Source organism: Cucumis melo, chromosome 1, assembly GCF_025177605.1.
Source record: "Cucumis melo cultivar AY chromosome 1, USDA_Cmelo_AY_1.0, whole genome shotgun sequence".
NCBI lineage: Eukaryota > Viridiplantae > Streptophyta > Magnoliopsida > Cucurbitales > Cucurbitaceae > Cucumis > Cucumis melo.
The window spans coordinates 34405417-34420206 of record NC_066857.1 but is presented as its reverse complement, the minus strand read 5'-3'; the positions used below and the strand labels follow the sequence as shown (position 1 = coordinate 34420206).

Sequence of the window (14790 nt, the reverse complement as noted above, 5' to 3'; positions counted from 1 at the left end):
GGAAAATAAGAAAGACGATTGAAAGAAATACATATAAAAGAAATTGCAACAAAAAAGATCGATGACAAAACTGAAATATTTAAAAAATGACTATGGTAATCATCTTCGTTACATTTGTTTTTTTTTTAGTTTATGAAAACTAACATTTTTTTAATATTTTTATTTTACGAATAAAAAAAATTCCCAAGGACGGTAATAAAAGAAAATGAGCTTTTCGTAAGGTTGAGAATTGAGAGAACCCGAGAAATGAAGAAAACACAAAATTTCCAAAATGGATATTTTTGTGGCGGAAAAATAACTAACAAAACTGGCTCTCTCTCTCTCTCTCAGCTCACGAAGCTTATCTTACCGAGAGAGCTCCTCTTCCATGGCGACCTTAAGCTTCAACCCCACTAGAATAAGAACCCTAGTGGGTCTTCACTTTACCAAATCCAAACCTATTTCTTCCCCATTTTCTCAATCAATCAAAACCGCAAACAGATTCTCAGCCAATGGTCGTATCAGTCAGCAACCACTACGTCGTTTTCAATCAAATTCTGTATCAGAAAGCTCGGTCTCAGTGCCGGAAGAGGTGGAATTGAACGAGGACGAGGATGACCCGACCTTGGAGATGGCCTATTTGGATTCGGAAACCGATCCGGAGAGTATTACGGAGTGGGAGTTGGATTTCTGCTCCAGACCTATTTTGGATATCAGAGGGAAGAAGGTGTGGGAGCTTGTAGTCTGTGATAACTCGCTCTCTCTTCAGTACACGAAGTATTTTCCTAACAATGTTATTAATAGCATTACTTTGAGAGACGCCATTTCCTCGATTGCTGAAGAGTTAGGAGTACCATTACCAGAGAAAATCCGCTTCTTTAGGTACATTTGCTGATTGATTATCCTCAGCTCATTTAGATGGATATAATATACAATGTTGTGTCTGTGCATCCGAATTTCAAAATGTTTCTGAAATTGTGGACAATATCTTCTATGATTGAGTAGTTTTAGCAAATTGTTGAAGAATGGTGTCTTCATATGATTGAAATGTTGATGGGATTATAGGTCACAGATGCAGACAATCATTACAAAAGCATGTACCGAGCTTGGCATAAAGCCCATTCCTAGTAAAAGGGTTGGTAGTTATGAATTTATAGGTGTTTTCTTCGATTCTGTTTCTTTATGAAATTTGTTGAATTTAGGATATGAATTACACTCGCTGTGCTCAAGAATTTCATTGTTCCCACCAGTGTCTTTCCCTGCTTTTGTGGCTGGAAGAGCGATACGAGACCGTTTATACGCGTCATCCCGGTTTTCAGAAAGGATCTAAGCCCCTTCTTGCATTAGATAATCCATTTCCAATGGAACTTCCAGAGAATCTTTTTGGGGAGAGGTGGGCATTTGTTCAATTGCCTTTTTCAGGTATACCAATAGTTTTTCTTCCTTTGTTTGGAATTGATTCTAAACATGGCTGAAGATTTGCTTACAAAGGGATGTTGGTTTGTTGTTCTTATTGTTTCTTCTATAATTAAATGGTCTTCCATTAATTTTCAGCCGTTCAAGAGGAGATCTCAAACTTAAAGGAAACTTTCATGTTTGGTTCAAGTCTTGATCTGGATTTACTTGGGATCGATATTGATGATAAGACAATGATCCCTGGGTTGTCTGTTGCAACTTCACGAGCTCAACCATTGGCAGGTATGCCACCACTCTATGATCATTGAGAGTTGTGGAGTTCAAACGTAGGCAAATAAATGAGTCACGACAGATTCCTTTATCTCTCTAATTTTGATATTCCCTAATTTTTATTCCCTAAGATTTTATGTGCCTCTACCATTACCATTGTAGAATAATATACTTGGTCAAATTATAAGTTTAGTCCTTCAATTGTGATGTTTGTGTTTACTAAATGTTTTACTTTGTATCTAATATGTTCTAAATAGTAAAAGTGTCTAATACATCATGAGCTTTCAATATTTATGTTACCTAACCTACTTAACATTTTAAATCATTGTTAAATTTATTAGACATAAAATATGGATCTTAAACTTTTAATATCATTTTCAATAAATTAATAAAACTTAAAAAGTTGTCAAGGTCAATATATTAAACACAAAATTTTGAAAATTTAGAGATTTTATCACTCATTAAAATGATCGTTAAATCATAGATTTTCTTGGACACACATAATTTTATAAAGACATGTTGCATCACTAAGATTTTGTGATGTAGGAAATTTCAATCTGCTATTTTCTACATGTTCCCCAAACAATACCTTGCAGCCATCACATTTGATCTCTTTTTGTGTATTCCACAGCTTGGATGAATGGAATGGAAGTATATTCAGTCGAAGCTGATACATCTCGTGCTTGTTTGATTCTATCTGTTGGGATCGCAACTCGATATGTCTATGCTACTTATAAAAAAACTCCAGTGACAACTGCAGAGGCCGAAGCTTGGGAAGCAGCTAAGAAGGCTTGTGGAGGCTTGCATTTTCTTGCCATACAGGACGACTTGGATTCAGAGGACTGTGTTGGATTCTGGCTTCTACTAGACTTGCCACCGCCGCCAGTATAACTGATGAAATCGTTTTTTTTTTTCTAAACAATGTAGGTAGTCGTATAAAGCATGTTAAATCTTGAAACTTTAGTATTTGTTGATTGTACAAACAATCAAATTATAGGATGTGGTGCCCTTTTGGGAGAAGGTGTTGGAGCCATTATGCATAATTAAGCACTGAACTTCAACAAAGCTTGGGGAATGAACTCGAAAATGGAATGCATTTTAGATACTGCAAAGCTTGTATCTCCTTATCCATCAATTTTGGTTGATCAGAAGTTATAAATTCCTTCTATGTCGGTACTTCTACATTGTTTCTCAGACAAGACATCAAAGTTTGAGAAGATTTTCGATTGGCCTTCGTCTTTTCTTCTCTACAATTGAAGTCCTTGGCTATTTGTTGCCTTTTTTCTCTCTGGTGGGCTTTATCTTCTTCATAATTTTTAACGATCGGTTGGCTCTCTCTCTCTTCTTCTTCTCTCTCTTCTTCTTTCACGTTATAGTGACAAACAAGATAAGAGAAAATATTCAATGAGTGAGTTTTTAAAAAGTCTATAATTATATGGTATTAATTTCTATGTCGAGTCGTATTGAACAAACACCGGGAGAAATTGAGAAAGTGGGCTCGAATGTGCAAACTATTTGACAAAGAAAACTTATTCAATATCAAATTAAGTTTTTTAGGTTACAACATAGTCTCTAATTTTTCCTTTAATAATAATCCTATTTGTCATGTTATCTTGAGAGTATTAGATGTTTGAATGGATTACATCGATCCTTGTAAAACCCACCCACCAACCCAATGAAAAGTTGTCATGTGACAATTTTTTTAAAATTGGTTTTTTTTCTATGTAACAAAAAGGATTGCAAAGATACAGTTTGTAGTAAGCCTATACCAATTATATATATGGACGTCTGTATATGCGAGAGAATTAAGGACACGTTGCAATAGATGTTACAAACTTCCTAATTTAAAGAAAAAATAAAAAATAAAAAATTCTCATACTTTCATTGAACAAGAGTCCTATTCAATAACAACTCAAATGGCCATTTAAGCCGACTGTGTCCACCATTCCCTATTCTATCACAATGGTATCCTAAAATTAAAACTTTATAATTTTACCAAAATGACAGACAGCTTTAAAGAACTACAAGGAAACTGATTCGAAGAGACTGCCTACCCAATTCTTCAAAGGGGGTAAAGGATCAGCCCTCCATGAAATGCTCGAGTTAGAAGTCAGCTTCCCCACAAGCAATCAGAAAGCCACTGTTTGCTTTCTCCTTCAGGTCCTCGAAAGAATCATCTCCATACACACTGCATATACAATGGAGAAGAAAACCCCAACATGGTATAATTAGGGGGTCTAGCTTCAGCCTTCATGATTTCGATCTCTTTTGCTTAAGAGGAACAAGGCGAATTCCTTGCTTGCCAAGTTCCAGTGTCTTTTCTCTACCATCATCAAGGACAACTGATAATGTTGATGTGCCATCGATCATATCACGAACCACTCCTTTCTGCCTGAACATCATTTCAAATGCAGTATAGTGTGTTAGTGATGCACGATATCTATCTAATTCAGACCAGAGTAATGAAACTAGCCTATAGTTCTTAAAATGAATGTAGGGACCTTGCCAAACTTTCAATTGCTAACTATATATTGAACAAATCCTTTCATTTTTCTTCCTTTTTTTAACTGCCCTTTGGAGAATAAGGATAGAAAAAGGAAGCAAGAATTGGAAACTAGGAACACCTAGGGGACAATGATCCCAAGTACAAAAATCAAAGAGAGATCGATCTATACTGGCATTGTACCGCCATTGTAACATCATAGAGGAATTGAAATATAACCCTGAATAAAACATATTATTTTACAAACCAAAATGTGCTTTATAAGCCTAGCAAGAAATGACTTCTTGATCATTTAAAATGGTAATTAGTAATCATTGGCCAATGCCAAAGATCTCACTATGACTAGGCTTTAGTTAGCCAATTTTTTTTCAAGTATAAACTATTTGGCTTTCTAAGTGTATGGGAGAGAGGGAATAAAACTCACCATGACTTGTCTGATGGATGTTGAACTTCAACCCTCTTTCCTATTGCATCTTTTCCCAATTTTTTGAGAATCCAATTAGCATCGTCCAATAGATTATCTTGATGAGACCGTGTCAAGTCTTCCACTTCATTGAAGGGTATTTTCTCCATCAATGGCGATGGTCTTTTTCTTTTTGACCGCTGGCCTTTGACAAGACTTTTTTCTTCCTCATGACAAGAAATTTGATTTTCAAGGGGAGGTTTCTTAAATTTGAACTTCAACAAAGGTTTTGAGTCTCTGGGCAAAGACTGTGGCAAAGGTGTCTGTCCATTATCATCATGTCCATCATTGCATATATGAGATCCACTTTCAAGTTGCTTTCCTGAAGGTACCTTCTCTTCTTTTATTGTGGAAACGCCACCAAGGGAACCAACTGCAGGTGTGCTTCCTTCCATGTTTTTTTTACGAGAAAATACGCGAGTGCCATCTGGAGGACCAACTTCAGATCCACTAGCAGTATTTCCTCTGCCAAAAGTAGTATTTGTGTCAGAAGATCCAAATCTAACTTTTCCAACGCTAGGAAGGCTATTCTCTGTTTCCCCAGCCTTCAGTCCTGTTGATTGGCTGGAGTTATTCACTTTTTCTCCTGCACATTGAAAGAGAAATACAAATTAGATCTTCAATAGTAGAATCTAAAAAAGGGCACAAAACAATCCCAGCCCTTCCTCTATAAGGTAAACACACCACTATAAGCTTATCAAGTCTTTCCAGAAACCATACCATTAGAGACAACCAAATCTTGTCCTCTTTGGCAACTTGAAGCATCAGACTTCGGGGAAGTAGCAACATTAATTTTACGTGCACCTAGATTTATTACCAGCTTCTTTCCTTTAGCTGTCTTTGACTTGCTGGCATATTTTCCTGAATCTTCTCCAGTATCCAAACCCTGAGCTTTGCTGGCCTTGATTTGAACAATTTTTGAGGTTTTTTCTTCATCACTTACCATTACCTCATCCACAAATTTATGTTTCAAGACCCCTGGTTGATTAACAGAGCACGTCCCATCATTGTGGCTAAGACTCCCAGCAACGGGAGAAGTGTCCAGTCCTTCATTATTATTTTGGGGTAGCAAACCACCGTTCTTCTCATTGCCTTCACCAAAACCAGATTGTTGAACATCATTTCGCACTTCAAAATCCTGATCTAGTTCAGATTGATTGGCTAAAGGAGTTCCTTTTTCTTTTGCATACTTCTTATTCAATGACTTTTTTCCATAATCCTTGCTCTTCTTAGGCACTTTGTCAGCAAACCCCTTCAGAGATAGTTTCAACGAACGTCCAAACTCATTCTTAACAACCGCAGGACCATTTTCTTCGTCGTCTGAGTAAGGTGAAATGGAAAATATTTCATCTTGTGTGGGTAATCCAGCAGCAGCCCTCAAGTTAACAATTAGATCACGATCAGCTTCATCCCTTCTTCTCCAAATCTCTTGAACGGCATCCTCAAGATTTTTTACCTACAAAATAAAGTTGTAGGGCCTCAAAAACAATATAAATCAAAACCATCTACGTCTTATGAGACAATGGGTGTCTCCACCAGGGGAAGGAGGTTTGCGAAAAGAAAACCTGATAACATTCTCCACGACAGGCAGTGCATTTGTATTGAAGATTCCCATCTATTTGAAACTGTAGGTATTTTTCATCACTGTAAAAAATTAGAAGAACTAAACTTAGCAAGTACAATGACAAGAGTAGTTCCTCTACTTAAAAGCTAAAAGATTGACATCATTAAAAGGCAAAAAAACGACAGTTAAAAATGGAAAACAGCAATTTCATCATTAATACACTTACTAAAAACACATGGAAACAGGTACTTGATAAATTTAATTCAGTATTGTACTGTAATAATTTCATGAGGAAAGACTAATCATGTTACCACCGAGTTACAAGCTAAAGACAAATCAGATCATGACATCATGAGAACATTTCCAGACTACCTTCACAATGACACCATCTGAACGACAAGGCTATTACAGTGTAGCCAAAGGAAAGCAACAGTGCTATAAACCTTATATGCAATTCGTAAGTTAACAACAGCAACCACCACTATAAGAAGTTAGAACACAGATGTCAAGCGTGGAACTAAGATATCAGACAGGACTAGCTCCATATGTTGCCCACCAAGTCATGAGTCAGGAGAGCAGAAATTTAAAAATAAAGTGTCATTACATGTATAGCACTAAATATAGATCATTTAATCCAAAGAATCAGAAAACTGCTGTCAGATAATTAGGGGCACGTACTGTAATAGACAAAATTAGAAGAAGAATAACAAAAGATAATCAAGAGTGAACAATTTAGTCTACGCAAGAGTATGACTCAGGTAGAGAAAAACCTGATACTATCACAATGGCAGTGTACCCATCGCTGGCAAATGTCACAGCAAACCATCGGAGTAGATTCTGAATCTCTATAAACCTAAAAGAACACACAAGATCACTCACCACTTTAATTACCCCCACCATAGAAACTGGACTTTTCATACTTTATATGACCACAAGCATCTTAAAAACCCAAAATATAACGTTTATGGAAATTTTCTTACCTTCAAACACACAGGGCAGTAGTTTCCCTTCACAAATAATCTACCACATGCATCACAAAATGTATATCCGAGAAACCACCTGCATCGCAACAGCAAGCATAAGATTTTTTCTTGTCTTCAACAGTTTAATTCATGGAAATTAAACAGAAATGGTTTTTTTCCCAGTGCCTATGGAAATATAACTCATAGCATTGCATGAAGCACAGAAATTTGAAGAATATTACTGATTAATTTTCTCTAGAAATAATCATGACGAGCAAAAAAAGAGGTGCATCATCGGTAGAAACTATCTAACAACGTGCAAACTGAAATCTAGATTGATAAACTGTACAAAAGAGTATAAGTGTCAATTACAACAAGCCAAAAAACTTAGTAGATCCTCCTTGAGGGAGAACTTGAGTTTGCAAACTGCATACATAGAAAAAGAGCTTGGACAAAAGTAGGTCACTAACACCACATAAAATTGAGTTCTTAATTCTATATAATATTCACCATAGGCATTGCCCTGATGAGAATATAGAAGGGTAGTATTCATATTAACGTAAGTGCAATTCTGAAACATGTCCTGAACATTTGGCATAATTATAAAAAGCACATTGGTCTAGAAGAAATTAAGGGTGGAAAAGCATCGAGGATAGTTCTTAGTTCTCTAGAATATTAACACTTTGGTATCTTGGCTAGCAAATATTTCAAAGTTCGGCAGTTGCAACCATAACCTAGTGAATACAGAGAGGTGAAAGAGAAGAAAGTGGATAGAAACTGAAGGTAAGATGGACTGCATTTACATTATCAGAGTATAATCAGCTAATGCATGTCTACACACATTTGCGATGGTTTGGTGACTTATAAATTTAAGCAATGAACCTACGATCCCAACAAAAAGTAAGAATAGCAGAGGATGAGGTGAGTGAGACAAAGTAGGGTCTTTTTCAATGATAAAAATTGGGAAACTAACACAAGTGATAGTTAAAAGTTACAATCAAAGTAGAAAATATCTGCAAGACCATCCAAGAGAAGAAAATGCATACCTCACACTTTGACCATTTCCAGGAACATTAGACCCACAGCTGTGACACCTTGTGTGCTTTGGACACAAATAGGGTCCAGAACTTACATTCTACAATATTCAATCATATGCATCATCAATAAGAAGGTTACTGGACTGGGATAAAAACTCAATAACGGGAAAACTTCCCCTACCTTGTGAGGCGGATGCTGACAGTAACAATGGTAAGCACCATCACATCTTTTGCAGAACATGAATTTATTAGGATCACCAGTTCTTCTGCATACCTGAGTATACATTTGTAAAGAAGAAACTTATTTAAATCACATGGCAGGGTGCTCCTATTTCTTCAAATAAGGATCAATATTACATCGAAGATGGAAGAATCTAGCTAACTACCAAGTTTTTAAACAATGGAACAATTCACGCCAACATTAAGCTCCGTATCAAGGTTATAATACTCAAATAGTGGCATCTCAACATGTAACTAGAAGAATTACTCTCAAGTTCACGAGATATTAGCTGTATAATACAACATTCACTATATCACTTAGTGCACTATTATAGAAATTTATTAAACCTGCATGTAATCCTGTTCATCTGAATTTTCGAATTCGAATTTTACATTTAGAGAAGTAGTTTGATAAATGATTTCTGATTCACCCAAGACTGAAATGTAGTAGCTTGAACTATCACTCCCTCTGTTCTGTATTTTAAACCCCATTAAAATGCTCATGATTGGAGTATGAAAACATCAAGTTTGGTGGTTAAAGAGACCATCAGGAAATTAAATAAAAATATGTTGCATATGAAATAGAAGTAACTAATAAATTAGTAACGCTGATGAAGAGATAACATAGATGAATGCTGCATATTGCTTATTACCTCACATGCTCTGCAGGAAGGGCAAGTCCAAGAACTCCAGTGAAATAGATCTGCCAACAAGCACATAAAAAACGTTCAAAATAATTCTAGTCACCAAAAAATCTTCTGACCAAGTAGCCTTACCCCTATGCTGGGCCCATGATTTCAAGCAACTGCGATGGTATTTCTTCCCACAAGTTTTGCATGAAAGCATCTTCCTTGCTCTCTCACTAGATTCATTTTCACCAAAAAAACATATTCTACACATTACATTCACATTGGATTGCCCCTGCTCTTCACCCACAACGTTACCGGAGGCATCCTGTTCAAGTGTAAAAAAACCATGATTGTAACAGAAGCAATACAGGGCACTTCAAATATATCTTATAAATGGTGTCCCATACTGATAAAGAACCTGAGAGAATTTTAGCACGAGGCAGTCCTCACACTACAGATCACTCACTGATCTAGTAAAAATTAAATGATTATACACTTGCCACCACCAGCAGCGTTAATCCTAAGTAAGTCTGTAGTATTTTTCACTAAATTTCTCACCAAAATCCAAATGCAAATCTGCAGATAGTAGCTACTGAGTACTGACCAAAAGAAGAAGGAAATAAAACGTCATCTATCCAGAACATGCTCAAGTATTCAAAATGACCACCAAGTTATTAAAGATTAGCCCCCTATAAATTCCAAGGGTGATGCATACAACCTAAAATGGTCTATCTAGATTTTTTTTCTAGGGAAAGAGGGTTAATGACTTACCATACCTACTGTGCCTAATAAGCAAAAATCAAGCTAAATTCAGCACCACAACAATATGAGAAACAAATCTCCACATACAAATTCTACTCACGCTTGTTCACAACCAAAAAAAAAACACACACACACATTCAACTAACCAACAATACAAAGTAAAATCATAAAAATAACAATCCAAACTAAAACCCTCACCACTAAATTCCCAGACTCAAACCGCCTGGCATAGTCCTCAGCAGCAATCATAGCAGCAGCAGCCTTACGCTGAAGAGCAATACGCTTTGTCTGAGCCGACATCGCCGCCGCCATCTCATCAACCCCATCAGCTCCACCCAACGCCTCACCAACAACCCCAACAGGCTGCACTGGTGGAGGTGGCGGCACAACCTTCGGAACCCACACCTGAACTGTCGTTCCCTTTCCATCTCTAACCCTAATTCCCCAAGGATCCTTGACAAACTCCTCCACCTTAAGCACCCCATCAAGAAACTCATTCTTAGCTCCCCCATTCTGCAAAGCTGGCGCAAATCCTAGCGGACAGAAGCAAATCCTTCGACTAAACAACAAAAAACAAAGAACCCCATGTGAAGTTTCAATGCGAAAGACCCAAAAACGAGATGGGTAGTTGAGAAAAAGGAAGAGAAACGGCAACAAAAGAGAGAATACCCAAAAGAAAGCGAAAGAAAAAGAGAAGTAAAATGGGATTGATTAGAAGAATGAGAAGAAAAATAAAGAAACAAAAAAAAAAAAAAAAAAAAGAGAGAGCAAAAGAGGGGAAGTGTGTATACCATGTAATTGGACAAGCTACGTGAAATGCCATATTTGCGAGAGATTTAGAGATTTTGAATTTTTGATTGTGCGTTAGGGATCTCTCTCTCTCTTTCTCTCTCTCCCTCTAAAAATTTTAATCTCATCCAAAAATTATATAATATATATAATAAATCGATAAAAAAAATTGAAACTTTTTTATAAATATTAGGACGGATGAGGAGAGAATTTTGAGAATCGAAGACGAAGGGCGGGGCGGGGCAGAGATTTTGAGGGAAGTAAAAAAATTTCGCTCTGTTTCAAAAGAAAGACCGTATTTTTATTTTGTCTAAGTGCCCTAATTTTTGTAAAACGATAAAAATAAATTAGGTCAATTTATTCTTGGTTTGACGAAAATACCCCTCGTTTCAAGTCAAATTTTCAAAAGTCACCCAGCTTTGTCTTACCTCTTCACCTTTCTCACAATCTCTCACTCTTACATGCCAACTTCAAACTTTAGCGTTACTTCACCAATTTCGTTTAATTATGTTTGATAGAAATTTGAATCAAATAGTTCTTCTTCTTTTTTTCTCTATGTTAATGCTTTTTTTTATATGTATTTACTTTCTATAAGAGGATTTTCTATGTGGTTACAATATATAGAGTAAAGGAATCGAAGTTCTAACCTCAAAATTAATAGTACAAATTGTACGCCAGTTGAACAATGTTCGTGTTGGTTTAGTAGGATGATGTTTAGTAATTAAAGAGTTTGCAAGATTTGAAATGTTTTTCGTGAGTAATTGTTGACTTTGTGAATATATAATCAGATCAGTATTCTTATATGAGTTAGGATAATCTGTAGTATCAAATTAATCGGTTATTTGATGTTAAAGAGTATTTTTGTAAAATTGAATGAATCTCTATTTATATGTATAATATATATTACGAACAACTTTTGATTTACCTTTCAAACACTATTTCGAAGAGTTTAAATTTTAAATCGGTGAATTTTATGTTTGTGTGGTTTGTCGAACAAAATGGAGTAATTTAATTTTTTATGTATTAAATGTTTTGTGCCTAGTTAGTTATCTAAGTCATTTGATTTTAAATTATTGTTATTTGTATATTTATTGTGAAGTCCACAAAAAGACTCGAAACTTAGACTTAGGTGAAAGAAAAACTTTTCTACTTGTAAGTTAGTCATGGCATAGCAGTGAAATTAAATTTATGTTTAAGCAGGGTCCTAGTTTACTATAAATGTGAATGTGAGATTAGTAGTCCTTTAAGAGTTAAAGATGTGTCGGAATTTAACAAAATTGTTAATTACCTGCTCATCATGATTGTTCATATATGTTCACAGTATTGTTCAAAGTAATATAACACATAGTATAATCATGTTCGTATTTCACGATTCAACTACGTAAGATAACCAAAAGTATGCAATACACTAAAACTTAGGTTAGTGCAAATGCCTATGAATTATTTTTTAATAATATATTTTAAAAAATATTTTTTGTAAAATGAGTTTAAAATCTAAACACTTATATGTTTAGTTTGATCTTTTTATAGATGTTTATATGCAGAATTGTGTTTGGTTTGTCCTATACTAACAAAATGTTTACGCTTATGAACTAATTTCATAAAGAAATACACATATTTTGAATCATTTTTCATAGATATATTTTAAAATTAATCGTACGTTATCTTGAAATTATTAAATTTTTAGTTACTTGAAACTAAACATTAATTTCATTTTTTGTATTTTTTTTAAAATCTAATGTCAGAAGCACAAATATCTTGAAATATAAATACATAACAATAATATAAAAAAAAAAATTGATTTCCATCAACAAAATATAAATAAGATAAATAATTTGTTCGAGACAATATAATATCAACTAGACAAAAAAATGTACAATTTGATCACGTTCTTCATTCATCTATTTCACGAATTGAACAATCATGTACAATGACGTTCTCATGATTTCTTTCATAGATGTTAAGACGAAGTAGATTTGGCTAAGAGATAAATATTTGCTAATCTCTATATTTAAATGTGCGTTCATATACATTAACAAACATATTCAACGTATTTAAAATAGAAAAAGATATATATATATAAATACTGAAAAGGACTAGAAAAATTAGAAGAAAAAAAATAGATATTTTGAAGGTATTTCTCATTAAACATCAAATAAACATTTATTCTAAAATTTGGTTGCATTTATTTTCTCTAAAATAATTTATTTCGTAATTTCATTTTTCTAAAAATTATTTCAAACAAATGTCAAATATCTCAATTTAGATTAAAATTAATTATTTTAAAAATTAAACACTTCAAAAATCAATCCGAACACATCATCAGTCTAATAGTAAATTAAGCAATGGCCATACATACATGATCCATTATTTTCGATTCTTATTGATTACTAAAGAAACAAATACACTATACGTACATCTAAATTCTAATTAAACCATTGAAAATATAAAAGACACGAGATCAAATGTCATGCAACTATGTAGCATTTCAACCCTACTAAATTCAATTACACATAGACAAATAGAGTCTTAAAATGAAATCATTTTGTCACAATCAACTTATCACATTCTACACAATTACATCACTAATCTTTCAAATTCCACGGAACTTCACCTAACGTCTTAGCTTAGTATCTAAAACAATCATAAACAAAACGACTTATCTATATGATATCATTTGAAATTGCTTTTTTTTTTTCTTTACAAAATCTTTGTGTGTGTGTGTGTGTTTTTTTTTTGTGTGTGTTTTTTTTTTAACTACGAATTATTAGGATTTAATTAAGACGTGGATACTCTTTTTCTTTAAAGAATGTTATATATAGTTAACAATATTTTTATAATTATAATTTAAAATTATGGTTTATCTTTTAATTAAGAAAGTTTTAAACTCACATTTTCGATATTAGATATGTGTGTTGTTATCAAGAGACTATGGTTTAAGTCCTTTCGTATGTGTATATATATATATATATATATATATAAAGAACATAACCTAGCATAATAAATCACATACACTAATAAAAGTATATCATCATCCACTGATATCTATCATTGATATAATCGAAAAATTTGTAATATTTTTTTTTTAAAAAATCTATTATAATTTATACAATAAATATATAGTTACGAAGACATTTCTCACTTTTTTTTATTTAAACTTTAAAACTTTAAAAGGGACGTGTTTGGAGGGAGGAGTGACTTATAATGGTATGAGGATTATAACTGCATTTGTGGTGCAAATTATTATAGTCTATGTTATTATAACTTGCATTTGGAGGGCATATTATAGTTCGTTTGGGGGTGCAAACTTGAGGGAGTGGGCTATTATTCCACGTTTGAGCAAAAGGGATTAGTGTAATTTTACTCTAAAATCCCTGCCACACGCTATTCCATTCTCTTAGTTGGGTGCAACTCGGAACACCTGATTTTTTTTCTCGGGACAACTTTGACCAAAGATCATACTACATAATGCTCATGTTCTTTAGCTCAAGCCTATCTTAGGCAACTTTAGCTCATAATCATCGACATAAATTGTTTTTGATTTTAAGCTCACTGTATCATGGGGTCGATGACCAGAAATAGTTAACCTAAATGCTTATGTTTTCAACTCGGAGACTATCATGACAAATTTGGCCAAAGAAGAGTTATCTCGATGACGCACCCAGTTGATAGAGATCAGGAAATTTTCTTAAAGTTTTTTAAAATTTATGAAAAGTCTCGAAATCAATCTCAACCGAGATTGTCCCCGAGAAAAATAAAATTTTCAATGGTTCTAAGATGCACTTAGTCGAGAGAATGAAACATTGACTCCTTGCCACACAATGTTTGACTAATAATAAAATAACTTAATCTCCTTGCTTATTCCATGCCCCAAATGTGGAGTAGGTTACTTCCATCGAGTCAGACGACCAAAGACACCCTAATTGATTAGTTTTCAACATGAATGAGAGATTAAAATATTAAAAATAAATATTAATATTGGGGAATTGTAAACAAAAAAAAAAAAAAGAAAAAATCAAATTCGTCAAGTCCAGTGGTTAAATTTGTAATTTTTAAAAGTGTTTGCACCAAAACACAAAAGTCCAAAATTGGACTAATTGGTTAGAAAATACTTTATGACACGTGGCTGGTCCGCCAGAAAGAGCCAAAGGATTACTCGCCTTCGCCTATAAATAGCCATCTCCTCCTTCTTCATTC

The 14790-nt window shown here is 34.2% G+C and overlaps 2 protein-coding genes across 2 annotated transcripts; one reads left to right on the top strand and one right to left on the bottom strand.

Moving 5' to 3' along the window:
* The first annotated feature begins 224 nt into the window (after positions 1-224).
* Positions 225-2777, top strand: LOC103499936 (protein TAB2 homolog, chloroplastic). Its single transcript, XM_008463087.3, has 5 exons — positions 225-861; positions 1045-1114; positions 1230-1401; positions 1534-1677; positions 2297-2777. Exons 1-5 carry the CDS (start codon positions 368-370, stop codon positions 2554-2556), a joined length of 1140 nt encoding a protein of 379 aa, XP_008461309.1. The 5' UTR covers positions 225-367; the 3' UTR covers positions 2557-2777.
* A 751-nt stretch (positions 2778-3528) lies between these two features.
* LOC103499937 (uncharacterized) lies at positions 3529-10851 on the bottom strand. The gene is made up of 12 exons (XM_008463089.3): positions 10596-10851; positions 10003-10363; positions 9190-9367; positions 9067-9116; positions 8376-8468; positions 8204-8292; positions 7176-7254; positions 6966-7048; positions 6197-6275; positions 5352-6087; positions 4593-5217; positions 3529-4057 (listed from the first exon to the last, which is right to left on the bottom strand). The coding sequence occupies exons 1-12, from the start codon at positions 10625-10627 to the stop codon at positions 3916-3918; spliced, it is 2547 nt and encodes an 848-aa protein (XP_008461311.2). The 5' UTR covers positions 10628-10851; the 3' UTR covers positions 3529-3915.
* Positions 10852-14790: the final 3939 nt, after the last annotated feature.